This window comes from Nematolebias whitei, chromosome 9 (assembly GCF_014905685.2).
Source record: "Nematolebias whitei isolate Nwh7 chromosome 9, NemWhi1, whole genome shotgun sequence".
Lineage (NCBI taxonomy): Eukaryota > Metazoa > Chordata > Actinopteri > Cyprinodontiformes > Rivulidae > Nematolebias > Nematolebias whitei.
In genome coordinates, this window is record NC_056506.1 from 13,249,298 (window position 1) to 13,269,577 (window position 20,280).

General features: G+C 40.8%; 1 protein-coding gene across 1 annotated transcript; it reads right to left on the minus strand.

The window, feature by feature from the left end:
- Window positions 1-3,273: 3,273 nt before the first annotated feature.
- Window positions 3,274-18,899, minus strand: xirp1 (xin actin binding repeat containing 1). The gene is made up of 7 exons (XM_037681476.1): window positions 18,775-18,899; window positions 18,609-18,663; window positions 18,282-18,530; window positions 16,626-16,701; window positions 11,159-11,295; window positions 10,965-11,006; window positions 3,274-10,034 (listed from the first exon to the last, which is right to left on the minus strand). Exons 1-7 carry the CDS (start codon window positions 18,897-18,899, stop codon window positions 3,285-3,287), a joined length of 7,434 nt encoding a protein of 2,477 aa, XP_037537404.1. The 3' UTR covers window positions 3,274-3,284.
- Window positions 18,900-20,280: the final 1,381 nt, after the last annotated feature.

Genomic DNA, 20,280 nt, shown 5'->3' on the forward strand with positions numbered 1-20,280 from the left:
AAGAAAATTAACGCCTCACGTTACATTTTATTAAATTCAATGCACGAAATTATTCAGTCCAGAAAAATGAATGAATCCGTTTAATTTATGAATATATCACAGTATATGTTCCTCTACACAGGGTTGTCCTGAAGCTCCACCTTTGAGATCTTGGCCATTTGCTTTGGGTCGTTGTCCTGCTGTCTTCGGTCATGAGCACTCTGGAGCAGGTTTTCATCCTGATGTCTCTGATCAATGCTGCATTCATCTTTCCCTCCATCCTGACTAGTATGCCAGTTCCTGCTGCTGAAACACATCCCTATAGCATGATGCTGCCACCATCATGCTTCACTGTAGGGATAGTGTGCTTTGTGTGTTGCCTGTTGTTCTGTCTGTACAGCACTTTGGTTGGCCTTGTCGCTGTTTTAAGTGCTCTTTAAATAAAATGGTATGGTATGGTATAGTATAGTGTTGGCCTGGTGATGAGAGGTGCCTGGTTTTCTCCAAACATGACGCCTGACATTCACACCAAAGAGTTCAATCTTTGTCTCATCAGACCAGAGAGTTTTGTTTCTCCTGGTCAGGTACTTTTGACAAACTCCAGATGTGCTGCCATGTTCCTTTTATTAAGGAGCGGCTTTCCTCTGACCACTCTACAGTACATGCCTGATTGGTGGACTGCTGCAGAGATGGTTGTCCTTCTGGAAGGTTCTCCTCTCTCCACAGAGGAACACTGGAGCTCTGACAGAGTCACCATCAGGTTCTTGGTTGCCTCCCGATTGCTCCGTTTAGACGGGCAGCTCTGAGAAGAGTCCCGGTGGTTCCAAACTTCTTCTATTTACAAATGATGGAGACCACTGAGCTCATTGGGACCTTCAAAGCAGCAGAAATGTTTCTGTATCCTTCCCCAGATTTGTGCCTCAACACAATCCTGTCTGGAGGTCTACAGACAATTTCCTTTGACTTCATGCTTGGTGTTTGTGCTCTGACGTGCACTGTCAGCTGTGGGACTTTCTGTAGACAGGTGTGTGTCTTTCTAAATCAAGTCCAATCAAATGAATTTACCACAGGCGGATTCCATGTAAGTTGTAGAAACATCTCAAGATGATCAGTGGAAAGATAATTTGAACTCAATTTGAGCTTCATGGCAAAGGCTGTGAATACTTACATAAATGTGAAAAAGTCCATGATCAATAATCCAGGTATACAATCCAACAATTTTCAGTCAGGTCATCTGGACAGTTTATTTTTTTGCTGAAACATTTTACCTTCCATCCAGAAGGCTTCATCAGTCAAGGAAACACACAACACAAAACTGATTCTTCCCCCAAACAGCTTATTTCAAAGTGGAACAAACCAGTTATGTTGGTGCCAAGGAAAAAAAAAAGAAACTGTCCAGATGACCTGACTGAAAATTGTTGGATTGTATACCTGGATTATTGAGCATGGACTTTTTTTGGTTTTGAACCAGTCGACTGTCGACAAGGAAGAGGGCCGGCACGAGAGGAGGGGGTGTGCCAAAGAAACCATCTTAGCACCAACATAACTGGTTTGTTCCACGTTGGAGTAAACTGTTTGGGGGAAGAATCAGTTTTGTGTTGTGTTTCCTTGACTGATGAAGCCTTCCGGATGGAAGGTGAAACGTTTCAGCAAAAAAAGAAACTGGCCAGATGACCTGACTGAAAATTGTTGGATTACATAAATGTGATTTCTTTGTTTTCTATTTTTAATACGTTTGCAAAAATCTCAGACAATCTTTCTTCATTTTGTCATAATGGGGTATTGTGTGTAGAATTTTGAGGAAAGAGATTAATTTAATACAATTTGGAGTAAAGCTATAACAAAACAAAATATGGAAAAAGTGAAGCACTGTAAATACTTTCTGGAATCACTGTATGTAAACTAGCCAACCCTATCAATTGAAAAAACTATGCTAGTTTTTATATTACTTAAAAGTATAGTTTCTTCAAATGACTGGGGTGGTCAAATATTAATTTATTGTGGCCAAGGCCCCCATTGGCCACCCCCAGGCTCTGTCACTGCACCTGGTCATGGATAAAATGTCTCCCTCCAGGTTCCGTCGCTCTGTTTAAGACAAGAAAAAAAAAAAAAAACTAACTCTGTTCTTCTTCACAGTGTAACTCATACCCACTTGAATATCTTTCACCAAAAACATTCAGGTTTACTTACATTCCCTGTTCAACTCTAGATACAGAAAAACACTAATTTCAAAGACAAACATTCACTATTCAAACCCCTCAGAGACGGGGACATCATCATACTGCTCGTTTAAACTGGAGTTTATTAAGGTGGCAGAGATCCACTTACATCTTAGCCCTGTTTGAACTAATTATTAGCTTTTCGATTAGGGATGAATTAAAATGTATTTATTCAAACTGAAGTTGTTCAAAGAGCTTTCTGCAACAAATGAAACTGTTCATAAGATTTCCACAGAACCCCATCTACAAAGGATCAACTTGAACATTTTTAAGCTATTCATTGGGCTACTATAATTTTTTTTACATGATTAGTTAAATGTGTTAAATTTGAGCTTTCAGGATTATCATCATCTGGAGGAGGCAACTTGATGTTTACTGAGATGACCTGAAGATGTGAGAAATAGAATGGAGCATTATTCTAGGACAAAATTCATTCAACTTTATGAGAAAGAAACCAGAGTAACTGTTTAAGGAACACACTTGTTTCCAGAATAGAGAGGATAGATGTATTTAAATCTTTTCCTGTTCTTTTTCATATTGTCAAAACTATTTTTGCATGTCTCCCATCAGTGTGGTCATATACTGTATGTCCCAGAACATTGAATTTAACTTTTAACTATACTATTCAACAAAATAGCTGCTATTTTTTGTCAAGTAATTAATCTAATAAAAAAAAGTGAACTTTTCTGCAGATTTTCTGAGTACACATCATCCAGCCTCACAGTTAACTCCCATTAACTTTGATTTCAGTGGTTGCTTCAAAAAGAATTTCACTCAGTTTGTTTGAGGAACAATTAAAGTCAAGCATAAAAATCACTTTTTCACAATAGTGTTTTTAAAACAATGATTTATTTGACCATTTTACATGACAGAATACAGTGTTACCAAAATGTTTAGCTTTAATATGCAAACTTTGCATTTTATCATGAGCTTGTGGTAAAAAAAAATCTATAAAACATGTTTAGCCTAATAAAAGTTTACATTTACCTTCATATATTAAACACAAAAAGCTTTCAATAAAACATGAGACATAAACAAAAACTGTCTTGCCAGATGGACAAGACAACAATCTCGCTGATGGGTGACTTATTTTTGCTTTTCTTTTGTTTTTCCAAACGTCACAAACACCTCTCCTTCCCCCTGTGTGCTGCTCGACACTTTATCTTCGAAAAGACGCTCTGATCTTTGCAGTAAAGGAGACGTCATGACTTCGTATCTGGTTGGACCTCCGGCTGCTCTGAACACAGCGGATGGTTTCCTGTCGGAGTGATTAGTGATAAACGTGGAAGTTGTGGAAGAGACAAACACATTGCCAAAGGCATCACTCTCCTCATACGTTTCACTGACCGTCTTGGTGCCAGTTATTTCGGGGTGCTGCTCTGGAACAGCTTGCACCTCCAGCACACTGACTTTGCGCTCAGGAATGAGACTTTGTTTTGAGGATTCTTCCTCCGGATTTGGTTTGAAGGTTGACATGGTTGGCTTTAGTGGTTCAGTTGGCTTTCTTGAAGAGTGAATGGAGATGAAAGATGGGGAACTCTGAGATGAAGACTGTCTAATGAGGGATTTATTGTTGGCTTGTTTTAGCACTTCTCTTTTAGAAAGATTTGAGTCCACGCCTCTTGTCTCGTTGGTGGAACCCAGTTTGCTTTTGCTCGACACAATACTGATCTTCCTGATGTTACCGGCAGGTTGAAGACTTTGCTCGGATTTCAAAGATTCATCAAACAGTCCCGACAAACCAGCAATGTCTGCCTCAGACTTTAGATTGGACACAGAGTACAAAGCCTTTTTGATTGTTTCTTCAATATCTACCAGCTTGGCCAAAGTCTGTTCCTTCAGCTTCATTATCTCCTTGCTTGCTTTCTCAAGATCTTCAAAAGCCATTTCAACAGAGGAGATGCTTTCGAGGTCATCGTCCTGTGATGATACTTCAATTTTCTTTTCCTCCTTTTTACATTTCTTTGCAGTTCTTCCAGGTGTAACCATCCAAGTAGGAACGTTCTCATACAAAGTCTTCATGGAGCTAGAGTCCACACTGCAGGCCTCTCCTTCTATCTCCTGCACCTGGGACAAAATTCCTTTCAGTTCTTCTCGTTTCCTTAAGTTATCAAAGATTTCCATGGCTGCCTGGACATTTCCTTTCATGATCTCATCCTTGTGGACAGAAAGTCTTTGTCTTCTTTCTTCTTCTGTTTCTCGAACTTTCTTCTCTCTCAGAACAACTTTATCTGCAAAGTCTTGTTTGTTTTCTCCGGAGCCGTGTTGGACTTTTGGAGGGTCAGGATTGTGTTTGTACTGTTGAGCAGGGGCTTTGTCACTTTGCCTGTTGTCATAAACCACTTTTACCTTCTTTGATGGTAAAGTTCTTCCATCCAAAGCCTCTCTGTCTTTTCTTTCAAAGTTTTGCAAGGTGGTCTGCAAGCTCACATTCATCTCACGGTTCCCATCTTCTGCATAATTCTTCACACACGTCTGTATCTCTTCAGCTGCATTTATTTTCTGGATCACATTTCTTTCCATTTCCACTTTGTCACTACAAAGGTGGACATTTGATTTCTTCTCTGTAAGTGTTTTAATTTGTTTCTTATCTTCCTGAATGTTAATTGTCAGATTTTCGTTTGACTTATTTGAGCCTTGCACAGATTCATCAACAGAACTTTGTTGGAAGGTCTCGTGCAAATGCTCTCTTGTGTTTTTGCCATGCGTTGTAACTTCTCGTTGTTTGTCTTTTGAGTGTGCATGAAGCTGTTGGTTTTGTTTTGGAGGCGTCCCTGCATTAATGTCATGTTCAACCAGGCAGGTAACTTTAGGACTTGGTACTGGTGAGGTGACTGGTCCTTCCATAGAGACACATTTCATCCACTGTGGCTTCGGAGGTAAAGCTGGCTTCTGCTCCTTCTTTTCTAGGAGTGGGGGCGAAGTTACTTTGTCAAGGCTGGGAGATTTATAGTTTCCATTTGCTACAGGGCTGGGGGCTGAAATCTGTGTTGAGACGCTTTGCTGTCCTTCACAGGTTACTGAAATTGAAGGAGACAGTTTTGTGTCAGATGGAGGTACAGACACCACAACACACTGATCGTGAACAGTCTTGCTCCTTCCTGAACAAGCCCTGCCTGAATTTCTGTATATCATGGCAGCTTTGAAGTCTCCTTTAGATATGTTAACACTAGACTTCTCAAGGGATTCTAAAGCAAATTGCACATTTCCTCTAACAACATTTTCTTTATCTATAAACCTTTGCTCTGTTGCTGCACTTTGGAGAGACCTAATTGTTGCTTTCACATCTCCTCTAACAACTTCTTCTATTTCATCTTTAATAGCCTGACTGTTAAAATCACAGCTAATAAAAGGTTGTGTTGATCGTACAGGACCATTTCTGACTACAGCTGCAGTCTCAAAGGAAGCTTGGCTTTCCTGCTCCTTCTCTGCATTACTGACCTTTAGATTACTCTTGACGGGCTGGCACCTGGACGAGGATAGACTTGTAGGCGGTTCCATAGTGGAGGAGCTCTCTTCTTGCGCTGACACTCCCAGGTTGTATATTTTTCCAGGAACAACGACCTCCCGCTCAACTTGAAGGCTTTGCTGCTTGGCCATTTCAAGAGATTTCTTAGCTGCTTTCACATTTCCAGATATAATAACTTCTTTCTGCGATTGGCTTGCTTCTTCTACAGGATCTTGACTTGACAAGTCGATGTCATAGATTGTCCCAGGTTTAAAAACCTCCCGCTCCACAAACAGGCTCTGCTGCTTTGCACGTTCCAGTGATTCCATTGTTGCCTTGATGTCACCAGGTACAATGTCCTCTTTGTCCACAATTAAAGGTTGCTTCACAGCAAGTTGTTGCTTTGCTGACGAGACATCTCCTGGGATTATTTCTTCTTTAGGAATAGAGCTGTCTACATTAACGAAGCACTCAGAGGAAAAAACCTTTTTGGTGTTCTTGACATCTCCTGGTAAAACATCACAAACAGTTTTTTCAACCTGCTCTTTTTGCTGACAGAGGCTTCTCTTTGCTTCTTCCACACTGCCTTCAATTGTTTCGACCTGCTCCTTCACCAAACTGCTGTGATCGGCCTCACATTCAAATGTCTCAGCATGAAGGCTCTTCAGGTATTGCAAATCTCCTTTCTCAATGCAACTCTTGTACAAATTCACATTTCCCTTCTCATTTACATCCACTCTCGTTGAAGTTATTTGACTATTAGCAGTTGCCATCAGATTTCCAATTGTGGTTTTTACATCTCCCCTTTCCATAATTTGACTTCCAGTTTTGATTTCGTTATTGCAGATGAGTGAATAAACTGACATTTCTGCTTTTCCTTCTCCAATTTCTTGTATTATGATTCCTTTTTTGAAATCCATTGCATAAACTAGCAGCTCATCTATTGTTTGCACAATGTTTTGTACTCTTTGATCACTCTCAATGTCGATATGGGACTCGAAGGACGGAAGCTCCATGACTGCGGTGTTCACTTTACTCTTTTCAATTTCTCGCAGAAGAGTAATTTGTGGTTTGATGGTTGGTTTGAGCAGAAGTTGTAACATGATGTTCCTAATGTTACCAGCAACAATATCCTCTTTCTCAATTTGCACACCTTCAATGCTTTCAAGCAAATATTTTGCCATTTTAACGTTCTTTCCTTCATTTGATTCTATTATGATGCCACTTGAGTGAACAAAGTTCATTTCATACAAGTATGAAAGGGTGTCAGCCACACTGCTGGCAGTGATTTTATCCAGGGGGGTAGTCTCAAAGAGCCAGGTGGTACACTTCACATCAGCTTTGGGTATCTCCTCCACGTGTTGGTCTGATGTTTCTTCAGCCTTCTTGATTTTGTCCAGAGACTGAGATTCAAACAGCCAGGTGCAGCGTTTCACATCTCCCTTTTGACTGTCCTCCCTGTGGACTGTCTTCACTGGACTCTGCTCCTGAGGCCCCCCTTTAAGGCTATCAAGGATCTGGTTCTCAAAGAGCCATGTGGAGGTCCTTACATCCCCTCGCTGCACGTCAGTGACACTAACCATTCTCGCAAACTTCTTGCCTGATTGATCAGACTCAAACATCTGTTTTGTTAGCTGGACATTGCAGCCTCCAAAGCCTTCTTCGGTAACCATAGCTGCAGGTTCATCTCGATCAGTAAACGAATCCAAAGGTTGAGTCTCAAACCTCCATCTGGCTGATTTGACATTTCCTTTCTTGACATCTTCTTGTGTGACTGCTCGAATCACATAAACTTCTTTCTCTTCCTTGATGGCATCGAGAGGTTTAGTCTCAAACATCCACCTTGCCCCTCTTACATCTCCGCTCATGATTTCTTCTTTTCTTGCCGTTGTCACTTCATGAAACTGGCCTTCTTTGTCTCTGATGGCATACAGAGGCAGAGACTCAAACATCATGGTACTGGACCTCACGTCTGCATTGCTCATATTTTCTTTTGCAGAGACTGACCTCTGCTCAAGTGGGTCCTGCATGATTTTGTCTAGTGAGGAGGTTTCAAATATGAACTTTTTATTTTGTACATCACCTCTCTCAATAACATTGACTGTCTCTTTACTGACTTCATTGAGGTCCTTGTGGATCTGATTCATGGGACAGTTCTCAAACATCCATGTGAATTTATGCACTGAACCTTCTTCAGTGCATTTGTCTTGGTTCTGCCCTTCTGACATCATCACGGTTTCTGACCCTATTTCCTCAAGAGATTGGGACTCAAAAAGTTCTTTGACACGTGAGACATCTCCTGTCTGGAGGCTGACCTGACTGAAGTATCGCAGGTTTGGCTCTGAATCTGAATTTCCTTTGATTCTGTCCAAAGTTTCTGTTTCAAAAATGTGTTTGACTGTTTGAACACTAAGCTCTGGCTTGACAGAATCCTTTGCTGTACTGCACAGCTTCAAACTGTATGGCTCACCATCTTTGATGCTGTCTAATGGCTGAGACTCAAAAAGCCAAGTAATAGACTTGACGTTTGCATCAACAGATTCTTTGTCTTTGGCTTTTTCCATTTTCTCATACAGCATATCCACTGGCTGTGTTTCAAAGAGCCATCTGCAGGTCTGGACATCACCTTTGCAAGACTCATCTGTAATAACAGAGCTTTTCTCTGTCTGATTGAACTTACAGTGGATCCCATCCAATGTCTGAGTTTCAAAAAGCCACTTTGCCATTTTTACGTCACCTGTGGTGTCCTCCTGTCTGGTGATGCCTTTGATTACTTCAACGCTTCCTTTTCCATCAGTCATTTGATCTAAAGGTTTGGTCTCAAACATCCACTTGTAGTTTTTGACTTTTCCTTGAACCAATTCCTCTCGGCTGACTGTTGTGACCTCATGGAGATTTCCAAAGCTGTCCTTTATTGCATATAAAGGAGTTGTCTCAAGCATTGCCTTGTCACATTTTCTGTTCACACCTGAAGCAGTACTATCCTTTGTCTCAACTGTCTCCTCTTCCAAACGAGTAATTTCACCCAAAGGAATCGTTTCAAAAAGTTGCTTGAATCCCTTCACATCGCCCTTTTCGATTTCTTGTTTTTTTACTGAGGTGTTTGTTTGAAAATTACCGTTTTCAAATATGAGCTTTTTGCCTTGGACTTGCCCTTGTTCTTCAGCTGAAATGGTGATTCTCTTCAGGCTCCCGACTTCATAACTATCACTAAGAGTTTCCATGGGCTGAGTTTCAAACAGCCACAGAGAAGTCTTCACATCCCCTCTTGTGAGGTCATGTGTCTTGTGTTGGGTCTCCAAGATTTTATTTCTGTTGACATCAGCCTCTCCTGCTTCAAACATGTCTTCTCCAACATACTCTTGTATTGTGTCAAATGACTGAGTTTCAAACATCCACCTCTTTTTGTCAAAACCTCCTTTCTGTGCCTCTTCTAGAGAAATACCTCTAATTATTTTCACTCTGTCACTTTCCTTGTTGATCATGTCCAAGGGCTGGGTTTCAAAGAGCCACCGGGTGTTGCTGAATGTGCCACTGTTGATCTCCTCCCTACAGATCGATTTAATCTTGTGGATGTTGCCACTGTTGTCTCTGATGGCACAGCACGGTTCTGTCTGGAACAGTTTCACTGTCTTCTGGACATCTCCTTTCTGCTCCTGAAGCTCAGACTTCAGTTTCAGAATGCTGCAGTCCTCAATGGAGTTGCAGCGCCCCAGATCACTCAGAGGTTTTGTCTCAAAGAGAAGCCGAGCCCCTCGCACATCCCCAGACTTTGTGGGTTCCTTCAGAACTGCTTCTACCAGTTCACCCTCTTCCTCTCTGGATTTACTTAGATGATCTAAAGGCTGGGTCTCAAACAGCCAAGTTGATGTTCTCACATCTCCTCTGACAGAGGTTTGGCTTCTAATCGGTAGATATTGCGTGCTGTTGACAAACTCGAACTTTGAGGAGGTGCTTCTGACATCTCCACCTTTCATCTCCTCAGTATGCAAAAGCTTTTTGGTTTCATGAGGATCTCCAATGTTATCCAGAGTCCAGTTCTCAAAGATCCACCTCATGGACTGCACTTCACCCTGATAAGCTGCATCTGCTGCCTGAGAGCTCTCTGACTGAACAGCTTTCATTATCTCATCGTCCACTGCATCATCAAGACTGGCCCGCAGGTCAGGGTGGATGTGTTTGAAAAGCCTCTTCAGCTCACTTTTCTGCCGTTGCTGGTAGAACGTGGTGAAGCTTTCTTTAGGTGGAGGTACAGGAAGGCTGCTTAACACCAAAGACCCTTCATAGTTAAGGGGTCGAGGTGGTACAGGAGGAGGAGGAGGGAGGGGCAGGTCGTCTTCATCGTGAGCTGGTTGTGAGATGGTAATTTTTCTGGCAGCATCAGCCATCTTGGAATAAAACACAGAAAGGAGTAACAATATAAGGACAGTCACTAAAACCAGTATTAATATTAATTAGGGTGGCATGCATGTAGTTAGAAGAAGCCTTACTTTACCTTCCTTTGTGTGTGTTTGTTTGTTTATCACAGCAAATCATCCTCGGTCACGCCAAAGTTAAAAAACACAAAACACCTAACAGCTGTTAGTAGGCAGAAATCACACTCATGCTATTTTCACGCACAAACACCAGAGAAAGTCCAGAGAATTTGGTCTGGGACTTGAACTGCAGAGTCATGATGACACATGCTGCACACACATTTTACTTCTGTGTTTTTAAAATCTGGCTGAAAAAATGCAGACATTTGATGCGAGTCTTTATGTTCCAGAAGTGTTTCAAAATATTAAGACCAATGCGACAAGTGAAAACAGCTCCACTCAGGACACCCCAGTCTCTTATGGAAGTACATTTTAGAGTTTTTTCACTTTATTAAAACAATATAAATCAGCAGGGAACTTTTTGAACATTTTTATTTTGTATTTTGCTCTAATGCTGACAATGAGGGTGGAGGCAGGTGTGGGTGCTTCACCTATCCCACCCACATTTAGGAATTATGAAACTAATTAAAATACAATTTTCTAACAAGTTTAAATGTATTTATTTAAAGCTAATTGAGAAACACTTTTAAATGTTTGACATTCAGTCTGCAGAGATGAGAGCAGCTGACTCTTGGTATTTAGATTGATGGATTCAAAAAGTGTCTCTTCTACAACTTCATTCATGTTTTTTTTTTATTGTATCCTGCATTATTTTTTCCTAAAAAATGTTTTTTGTTTTATAACCCTTGGTTGCGTCTGGAAACAAAACAAGCGAAGCCTAAACCACACAGCACACATTAGTAGAGAACATGTTCACTATAAGCTGCATAAACTTTACCCTACCTTGCTGTTTTTAGACTTTTTGCCTGGAGCAGCTGTGAATTCCTGTTGAACAGAAAAAAGCAGGTTAGTTTGTTAATGCTCACCGTGCTACACGTGTTAAACATGAGCCGGAAATTTATTTTAGACCATCAGATTGCTCTAATTGTGAGGCCCTCATTGTGTGGTCAGGAATCAGAGGTATTTCAGGAACTCACCGGGTGTATCGAGCCTCCCGTGGACTCGGTGGCTGCTGTTCTGGACAGATAGAGAGCTAATCTGTCTCTCACTGAGGAGCAAGCAGATATTTTGTCTCTGGTTTGTCTTAAATGGGTGCCACTTCTGCTCGCTCTATCTGCAAACAGAAAAACAGGAGCAGATTTAACATAAAATTGGATTTGATATGTTTGTATTGACAGCAATGAAGTTTAATAGAAGCTTGTCAGAGAAGGACAGGAGAGGGCAACAGGTGTGACTGAGTCAATAAAAGGTTTTCTCATGATAACAGCTTGTATTTTTAGTTGTGCTTAAAGTGGGCCTACTCAGAGTGAAGGTGGAATCCATCTTATCTTGTCGTAGCTCACTGATAACTCTCACAACCTACTTTTGCACTGAGGCAGGAAACATGCATTACTTTACAACTGTAAGAAACAAGTCTGATTTCATCCTGTTAGTCGTCAGAATGAAGCCTGCAGCCCGAGACGCTCATCACTGCATACCATGGACTGAACATCACACCCGGGGGGAAATAGCAACTGCTAGCTCAGCTGGAGCAACACACATTGTTTGCTCATTGTTGGCATGAGCTTTTTGCCACCAAACCATCAACCCCTGACCTGAGGAATGAAACGGCTTGACCTTGTACAACTCATGGAAATAATTTCTGCTGGGCTGGCTCACCTCATGTTGTTCGGCTTGCAACAAGATTCTTTGGTTTAGAATACTAAAAACATGACGTGTGGTAAACAAGCTGGTGGCCAATGTTCCCTGACACTGAAGAACCTGAATGGTAAATGTTTGTAGTTTTGTAGATTAGTGTTTTCTGGACTGAAATAAAACAGAGAATGTAAGTAAACCTAAATGTTTTGGTGGAAGATATTCAAGTGGGTAGGAGTTGCACTGTGGCGAATAACAGAGGGAGGATTTTATTTTTATTTTTTGCTTGTCTGCGCAGAGTGATGGATCCTGGAGATTAAAATAGATTCATCTTCAGTCAGCCCAATCGTTTGAAGAAACTATCCTTAGAAGCAATACAAAAACTACGAAGCATAATGTCCTCAAACGATCAGAATGGCCAGTTTATACACACACACCTAAATGCAGCCACGCTAAAATGAAAGTTGACTTGTTGCTTATTTTTCAAGCTATTCAGCTCACGATGGTAACATGTTTATACATACTGTATGGTGGCAGCCATCATGGATTTTTACATGGCAGCCCAATTTTCGAAATGGAACTTTTTTAATGGGACAGCTGTGGTTGAGTGGTTACAGTAGTCGTCCTACAATGGGAGAGTTGGGGGTTTGATTCCACAATTAATCACAAGTTGAAGTGTCCCTGGGCAAGACACTGAACCCCTCATAGCCTCTGATGTGTGTCCCATCAGTGTATGAATGTGATAAAGCTCTGACTATTCTCTACAGATTCAGATTATCTTTGTAGAGATGCAGTATACCGTAGTGCTGTATGAATGTGTGAGGCGGTAAATGAGGGTGCAGACTGTGTTGTAAAGAGCTTTAAGTATCTTGATAAGATAGAAAGGAGTTATATAGTTACCATTTAAACCTACATGTGGCCACACATCCAGTTGGACAGTGGTACTGCTCTTATTTTCATGTTGTCATGCTCACAACATGCACAGACAGACAGAGAGAGGGTGTTTCCACTTCCAAACAATAAAACTCTGATGACATATGGTGTGGCCTGTACTGTGAATTTGAAGGTCAAAGGTGTGTGTGCTGCACAGGTCAACCATCTGTAACTAATGGTCCAACTGAAACACACCTCCCCTCCCCCGTCCCCCCCAGGACAAAAGGATGGAGCGGTGAGTCGGCGCCTCTCACGGGTCTGGACTTAAAGCATTTTCATAGATGGGTGACCAGAAAGAATGAAGCCACTGAGGGCTGCGCCTTCTCATCTGACAAATCCAGAGGTCGCCCATCATCATCATCATCATCAGCAGCAGCAGCAGCCGCATGTGGGTAAAACTGTGAAGTGTGATCCAATCAAAAAGGACTCAAAATGTTATGAATTAAATCCACTTTCTGTCTGTCTAATCACTTTCCCACCGTTCAAAGTACCTTCTGCTGACAGCTCTCTGATCTGGGATAATTCTCCAGGAATGACGAGGAGCTATTAGCGGCGCAGTAACGGGTGGGCCGTTTTGGCTGCTGGCAGCTGGGCCTAGGGCAGTGAAATCCTGTTGCTATTTGTTCTTCAGCACCTTCACAGCTATCAGCTGTTGTCAATAGTCGGCACATTCACAGGCTATAAAGGAAATCCGAAACACCAAAGGACGGCTCGCACCAAATGACCCAAGACTCTCCAGACAGCACACGCCATGGTTTTATGCTCAAACGTACAAATCATGTTCAGATTTTCTGTTTTCTCTGTAAAACTTTAAAGTGAAACTAACACTTTCCTTAAAGAACTGTTTTCAAGATCATCATAAAGACACTGAATGAACATGGACAGTGGTTCTTTGTCCTCATGTTCCAGAAAAGTTTAAAGATGACAAACTTGTTAAAGATACAATTAGATTCTGACTCGTTAGACCTTGTCCATAAAAACAGAAATAAATTATGTTATACAGAAGTATATATAACTGTAAAAAATGCCATATTACACATCCTTTTACTCAAGATGAACAAATCTGAAGTATTTCCAAAGGCTGAATAAATATACTTCATTTTAATGAGCTTACTTTTTAGATCATAGTCCCGTTTGTTGGTAATAAAAATAACATTAGAGAAATTTCATTGCTGAATGATTTCATCTGAAAGCTGCTGAAAAGTTTTCATTGCTAATCTGTTACTGTGCGTTGAGTTTGAAGAGCTACAAAAAGTCTGAAATTAGCAAAATAAGAAACTGAAATAAACAAAAAGTGACTGAAAAGCTAAGAAAAATTAACATTAGCAGAAAGAACAAAAGGCAGAAATTAGAATCAAAACTACAGAAAAAAAGGCTAGAATTAACAAAAAAAAAGCAATAATTTGGCATTTTTTGAAAGAAACACAAAAGGTGGGAATTAGCAAAAAATAAAAAATAAACAAACAGCAGAAAATACAAAAACATGTAGCTGAAAAGCAGATAAAACTGCATTTAGCAGAAAGAAGCTAAAAGGTGCGTTAAAAGCTCATATTAGCAGAAAGAAGCTAAAAAAGAACAAATGAAATGAGTTGAAATGAGCAGAACAATGCAGAAAACAGCTGAAGCAGAAGGAAAGCTGAAATGAGCTGTAACAGGTCGTAAACAGCTAAAAGGGTTTGAAGGGTGTGGAACGCTCCATTCATTTTCAAGTGAAAATTCCTCATAAACCAAAAGTCGCAGCAGGAATGTCCTGGATGTTTTGATTTAAGTGTTGAAATAGAGAATTAATTACAGAACGAGTTACGTGCTGAAATTCAGGAAAATATTTCTCAATAGTGAGAATAATTTTGAACCTTCTCTCCTCTGAAGTCATATCTGTCGTATACTTACTGAAGTCCTGTTCAGTTTTATAATCCCTTGTGTTGAGTAGCAGACTGGGCCCGTGATGTGTCTCTCACTGAACTCTCGTCCTGTGGTCTTGGCGACAGCTGATTTTTATCTGGTCCTGCTGTTGAGACTTCAGCTATTTTGAGAGTGTGGGCTGGCTGCTGCTGCTTGACTCAGTCAGCTGGTCACTGAGCGACTGGGACACCCCCACACCTCCCTTTCCCACAGCCACATTGTCACCCACTATTACGGGCGTTGGGTGGGACCATTAGTATGTGTGGTGATGGGTATTGGGGGGTGGGGGGTCGTATTCAAATAACAAGCAGGAACTCACCAACGGTTCTATTTTGGTGAAATGGTCAAAGGATTCACTGGAAGTTAGTCACCGTAAGTCACATGGACCTTCTCCTGTTTCACTACGATCTTGTTATTATCCACCTGGAAGGTGCTCTTCTGTCAACTTTAATGTGGCCTGAACTCTAACGTGTTCTATCAAAACGACCGGCTCGGCACCGTGATGTGTGCTGTTACTTTTATTGGCATTTTGAGTTACCATGGCAACATAGTCTGCAAACAAAGACACCATTTTTCTCATTAAAAAAACACTGACAGAACTCTTCACAGCCTCTACCTGCCACAGTGAGGTCACATCAGTGGAGAGGTCTCTGAAGAAAACACTGATTACCTTTTGGAGCCATTTTGAATCAAGATGGCTGCCACAGCTACCTCAGGAAACTCAAAAACTATAACTCAGTCATTCTTTGAGATACTGAGCTGAAATTTGGTGTGTTTGTAGTTGAGAGCGAGTTGTTGAACATTCCTGATGCAAATTAAAACTCCAAGATGGCCACCATAGCTTAAAAGAAAAAATGACTGTATTTATTTATTTATTTATTGGTAACACTTTTACAATAAGATACACAAAATTTGATTAATTACTAGGAAACGCCTCAGGAACGAATCTGAAACATATCAGGAGCTAATGGGTAGTTAACTGGGAACACACAGCCAAGCCTTATTAGGAGACTACGGGTTAGTTACCACAGGAACAAACCAGTAGGTAATGGTCAGGTAGTGATTAAGTGATGACTGGTTCCTCAGTAAGTACTTGGTATGATGCTTCACTACATCAGTGAACAAAATAATATCCAGGCAGTGATTTAGTACTCAGTAAGTGGTGGTCAGACATAGTTAAGATGACACCAGTACAAGATCATGAACCTGATGATGTCTTTCATCAACAGGTTTACAAAAGAGAAAATCCAATAAAATCACTAGGAAACTGGTTTTTGACAGTTACGAGATGTGACCTCACTGGTGCAGGGTTTATTCAGAACCCACATGGAGAGTTTTTCCTCTGTTTCTGGTAACAAACCAGTAGTCCCCTAAGAAGGCTTGGCTGTGTGTTCCCCAGTAAGTACTGGTTAACTACCCATTAGCTCCTGTTCGTTCCTGAGGCGTTCCCTAGTAGTTAATCTAATTTTGTGTACCTTATTGTGAAATGTTACCATTGAAGTCTCTTTTTTTGTTTATCCCCTTACACCACAAACACCACAGAGTAAAAACATGAGCACGAGCTGCAGGCTCAGCTGGCAGAGGCTGCGTCATGGTCAGAGCTCACTTCTATCTACAACCCATGTGCTGAACACATAGTTATGTATTTACTCCATCCTCGGCTTTATTTAGCTTTCACTCTTATTCTGTGAAACAGCACACGAGGTACGACTCAAACTCTTTCAAGGTTTGCACGATGACACTCTAAATACCTTCAACCTTGATGATGTTCTGTTTGCTGGAACCGTAACGCAGATACTTTGTTATGCTAAATATACCTGATATTCCAGCCTGTCCAGAACAAGGTTTTATTTAAAGAAACAACAGCTGCTTCCACACGGTGACACTAAAATATGCCTGTAAATTATGTCTTTGAGGTGCTCAGACACTGAGCCCACCTGTCCACAGTGTCAGTGACTTTAATCCTCTGCTCACCGTCTGTGTGGCTGGAGGCTCTGCTGGGACACTTCGGGAGGCTGTTGACCTTTGGACCATCCACCTGGGTCGTTCTCTGTGGATTGACAAAATATTAAACTGAAGTGAACTGGTTTAATGCTTGCATCTTAACTGGGACAAGCTAAGGGATTTGAATGTAGTTCAGGAGATGGGTGTTTTTCTGGACTGTAATTGAACAGAGAATAAAGTAAACCTAAATGGTTTTGGTGCAAGATGTTCAAGTGGAGTGGAGTTACACTGTGGAGAAGAACAGAGGGAGGGGTTTAATTTTTCTCTTGTCCGAGGCAGCATAGTGTGACACATCCTGGTGATGGAGCCAGGGGGTGGCAAATGGTGGCCTTGGCCCCCATAGATTAATCCACCCCAGTCAGTTGAGGAAACTATACTTTTAAGCATGAAATATGAAAAATAGAAAGCATAGTTTCCTTGAATGATCAGGATGACCTGTTTACATATGGTGGCAAGCTGGCAGCCATCTTGGATTTTGACGTGGCAATCCAACTTTCAACAGGAATCTTTCTTACATTTAGATGCAGCTTCACATCAAAATGAAAGTCGGTAGCTCACTTATTGTTCAAGTTATGCTCACAATATTCACAGATAGACGGAGGGCATTTCCAGTTCACTCTTTTTGCTCCGTGACGAGGAACAAAAACAGGTCTGCGAAGTGTGAAACTTGAAAATGAGCACAAACCAATTAATTCATCTTTGTGGGAAGTGCATTTAATGAGAGAATAGACACCGCTCTAGTTCTCCACACTGGTTGTAAAAGTTTCTAGTGAGCTGATTTTGGTTTTCTTTGGAGAAAATGACCTGCGCTCCTGAGGAACCTTCATGAAACAAACAGACTGTCTTCCTTCAAATCCAGGAGGTGAGAGCGTGGCCGTCTGCTTGTATATGATGCACCAGAACTAATACTGTAAAAATATTGGTACCACTTTACAATAAGGCTCCCCTTATAGATGGCTAATAAATAGTTCATAGATATGTTATTAATTCCTGTATAAACATTTTATAAATCATTAATAACTGCTTATTATGCATTAATTAAGGGTGACAGAGACAAAACTGACCAGTTTCTTGCCAAATAGTGAGCCAAATCTGTTCACCTATATATTTCATCTAGAATTGTTATATTAAACATTTCAGACCAAGTTACTACCTTGTAAGCACAATAAACATTTGTCAACCTAATTTTTTTAGGATATAGTATTGTACTTTATCACCGCATTATAAGTATCTACAACTGATATTATATCATAAAAAATAGGTATATAAATGCTTATTGTGCTTACAAGGTAGTAACTTAGTCTGAAATGTTTAACATAACAACTCTAGATTAAATATATAGATGAACAGATATGACTCACTATTTGGCAACAAACTGGTCAGTTTTGTCTCTGTCACCCTTAATTGATGCATAATAAGCAGTTATTAATGATTTATAAAGTGTTTACAGAGGAATTAATAACATATCTATAAACTATTTATTAGCATCTGTAAGGGGAGCTGTAGAAAAATATTTAAATGTAAAAACTTTGAAGGCAGAATTTTATTGTGGTCTAATAGGTGAAAATTATTAGCTTTTCCATCTGCAGTGATTTGTCGTGTGAACATCAGTTCTTGTACCTGGACCAGCGTCTCTTTCAGAGGACTGTTGTAACTTCTTGAGTCCTGCAGAGGCCAGTCTCTCCCTGTTTGACTGCCGGCTGTAGAGGTCCTCTTCAGCTGCAGGGTGGACTTGGACTCGAACAAAGCACACAGAGCTCTGGTGCCAGAGGGCTCTCTTTGAGGGAGGACGTCCATGGAGCGGCTCCTGGACAGACGGGAGCTGTCCCTGCTGTCCAGCCACCTCCAGGGTCCATCCACACAGTTTTCAGAAACCTGACCACAGGAGTTCACATTTATCTTTTTGGTTTTATTACTGATCACAACAAACCAGCATGGCAAACAACAGGTTACCTCAAGTTTTTGCTTTGATTTCTCAGAACTCGTCAGGTCGGAGCAGCTTTGGTAACTGTTGGAGCACAGTTATAACATATTTATCATGTGAGCTCAGCTGAACAGCTGTGGAGAGACTGAAACACACGTTCTAATTAAATATATTGGATATGTGGAACAAGCTTACTGCTGCACCAGCTGAGAGACAGACTTTCTGCTCCAGGTTGCAGAAGGGGACATGACCCATGAAGTTTCCTGAAGCCCAGAAAGAGCCCTCAGGGACTGAGTCCTCCTCAGACCAAAAGCCTCCATGACAAATTCCCAACAGCAGCTTCAACAGGGGCAGAAAGGTCATGTTTTTAAAACTCGTGATTGCTGACGTTTAATTTTTGGTTAACGTTGGAGTTTCACAAAGCACATCATTACTTAGAGCAAATCAAATCAACCCAGATATTTATTGAATGAATCTCAACACGTCATAAAGCCGAGGTTTGAGTTGTCATTTAACCGACTGGGACACGGACGATCTTATGACTCTGTTAATGTTTACAAACTGCAGCAGCATCAAACTCAGGTGTATTTCTGCGTATGTTGCTGAACAATCACTCAATCTTTTAGCTGTTCCTAAACTCAGTCAGGTATTTTAATAAAACTATCTTAATCTTGAACTGAAAATTAAATGTTGTGTTTGCATTTGTATCCTCTAAAAGTTTCATATAAAAGAAAACCGGTAGTCAGTTTGTTGCAGATGTTATAGTCTTTAAAATAATCCAGATGTTTCTGAAACCAAATGAAAACTACATACCTGAGGAGGAGGAAGAGAAGAAGAAGTCACCTGTGATTCTCTGTCTTTCTGTCATAGATGTGGAGCATCTTCAAGACGCAGCAATTTCCAGTGACCAAAGTCCTCTCACATCTTGTGACTCAAGACTTCCGGAAACTACTTTTCCTCTTAGAATCACCTGATGGTTTTTTTTATTTTAATTTTAATTTTTATACAGAGCAGAAAACAAACAAACAAAAACAAGACAGCAGCTTCTGAAAACACACCTTGGACACAAAATACTGTCTGTGTTTTCCAAATGTCTAATGAACAATGTTCTCATGAGCAAGGTGAGTAAATGATCATCTTCATCTCACAGTCCCCCATAAAATGATCATCTTCTATAACTACCTGTTTAAACTTTATGAAGCTTAAAGTTAAAACCCAAAGTTCGTTTCAGATAACAGATAAACTTGTTGTGGAAAAGGAGTAAAATTGTAAAAATGTTCGTGACTGAGTTAGAAACACTGACTGCATCATCTTTGGTGTAATTTTTGTTTCTCTTACAAACATTTTGAAGGCAGTAAACATTTTGGTGATTAGAAAGAGAGGCGTGTTTGTTAATTTATAAAATATTTATTTTAGCAGATCAAATGTGTGACAAACTGAACTTTTAACAATGTTTAGTTGTGTGTAGTGGCAGCACGGTGGCGCAAGTGGTAGAGCTGCTGCCTCTCAGCGAGCAGGTCCCTGGTTCAAACCCCGGTCCAGGGGCCTTTCTGGGTGGAGTTTGCATGTTCTCTCCGTGCATGCGTGGGTTTTCTCCGGGTACTCCGGTTTCCTCCCACAGACCAAAAACATGCATGTTAGGCTGATTGGTAACTCTAAATTGTCCCTAGGTGTGAGTGAGAGAGTGAATGGTTGTTTGTC

What these genes read in the sequence shown, in the direction of transcription:
- xirp1 (XM_037681476.1), bottom strand. Translation starts at nt 18,899, where the DNA reads ATGGAGGCTTTTGGTCTGAGGAGGACTCAGTCCCTGAGGGCTCTTTCT. An exon ending in GTCTCTCAGCTGGTGCAGCA is followed by an intron (nt 18,664 to 18,774) that starts GTAAGCTTGTTC and finishes GTGCTCCAACAG; the next exon opens with TTACCAAAGCTGCTCCGACC. An exon ending in AATCAAAGCAAAAACTTGAG is followed by an intron (nt 18,531 to 18,608) that starts GTAACCTGTTGT and finishes TCCTGTGGTCAG; the next exon opens with GTTTCTGAAAACTGTGTGGA.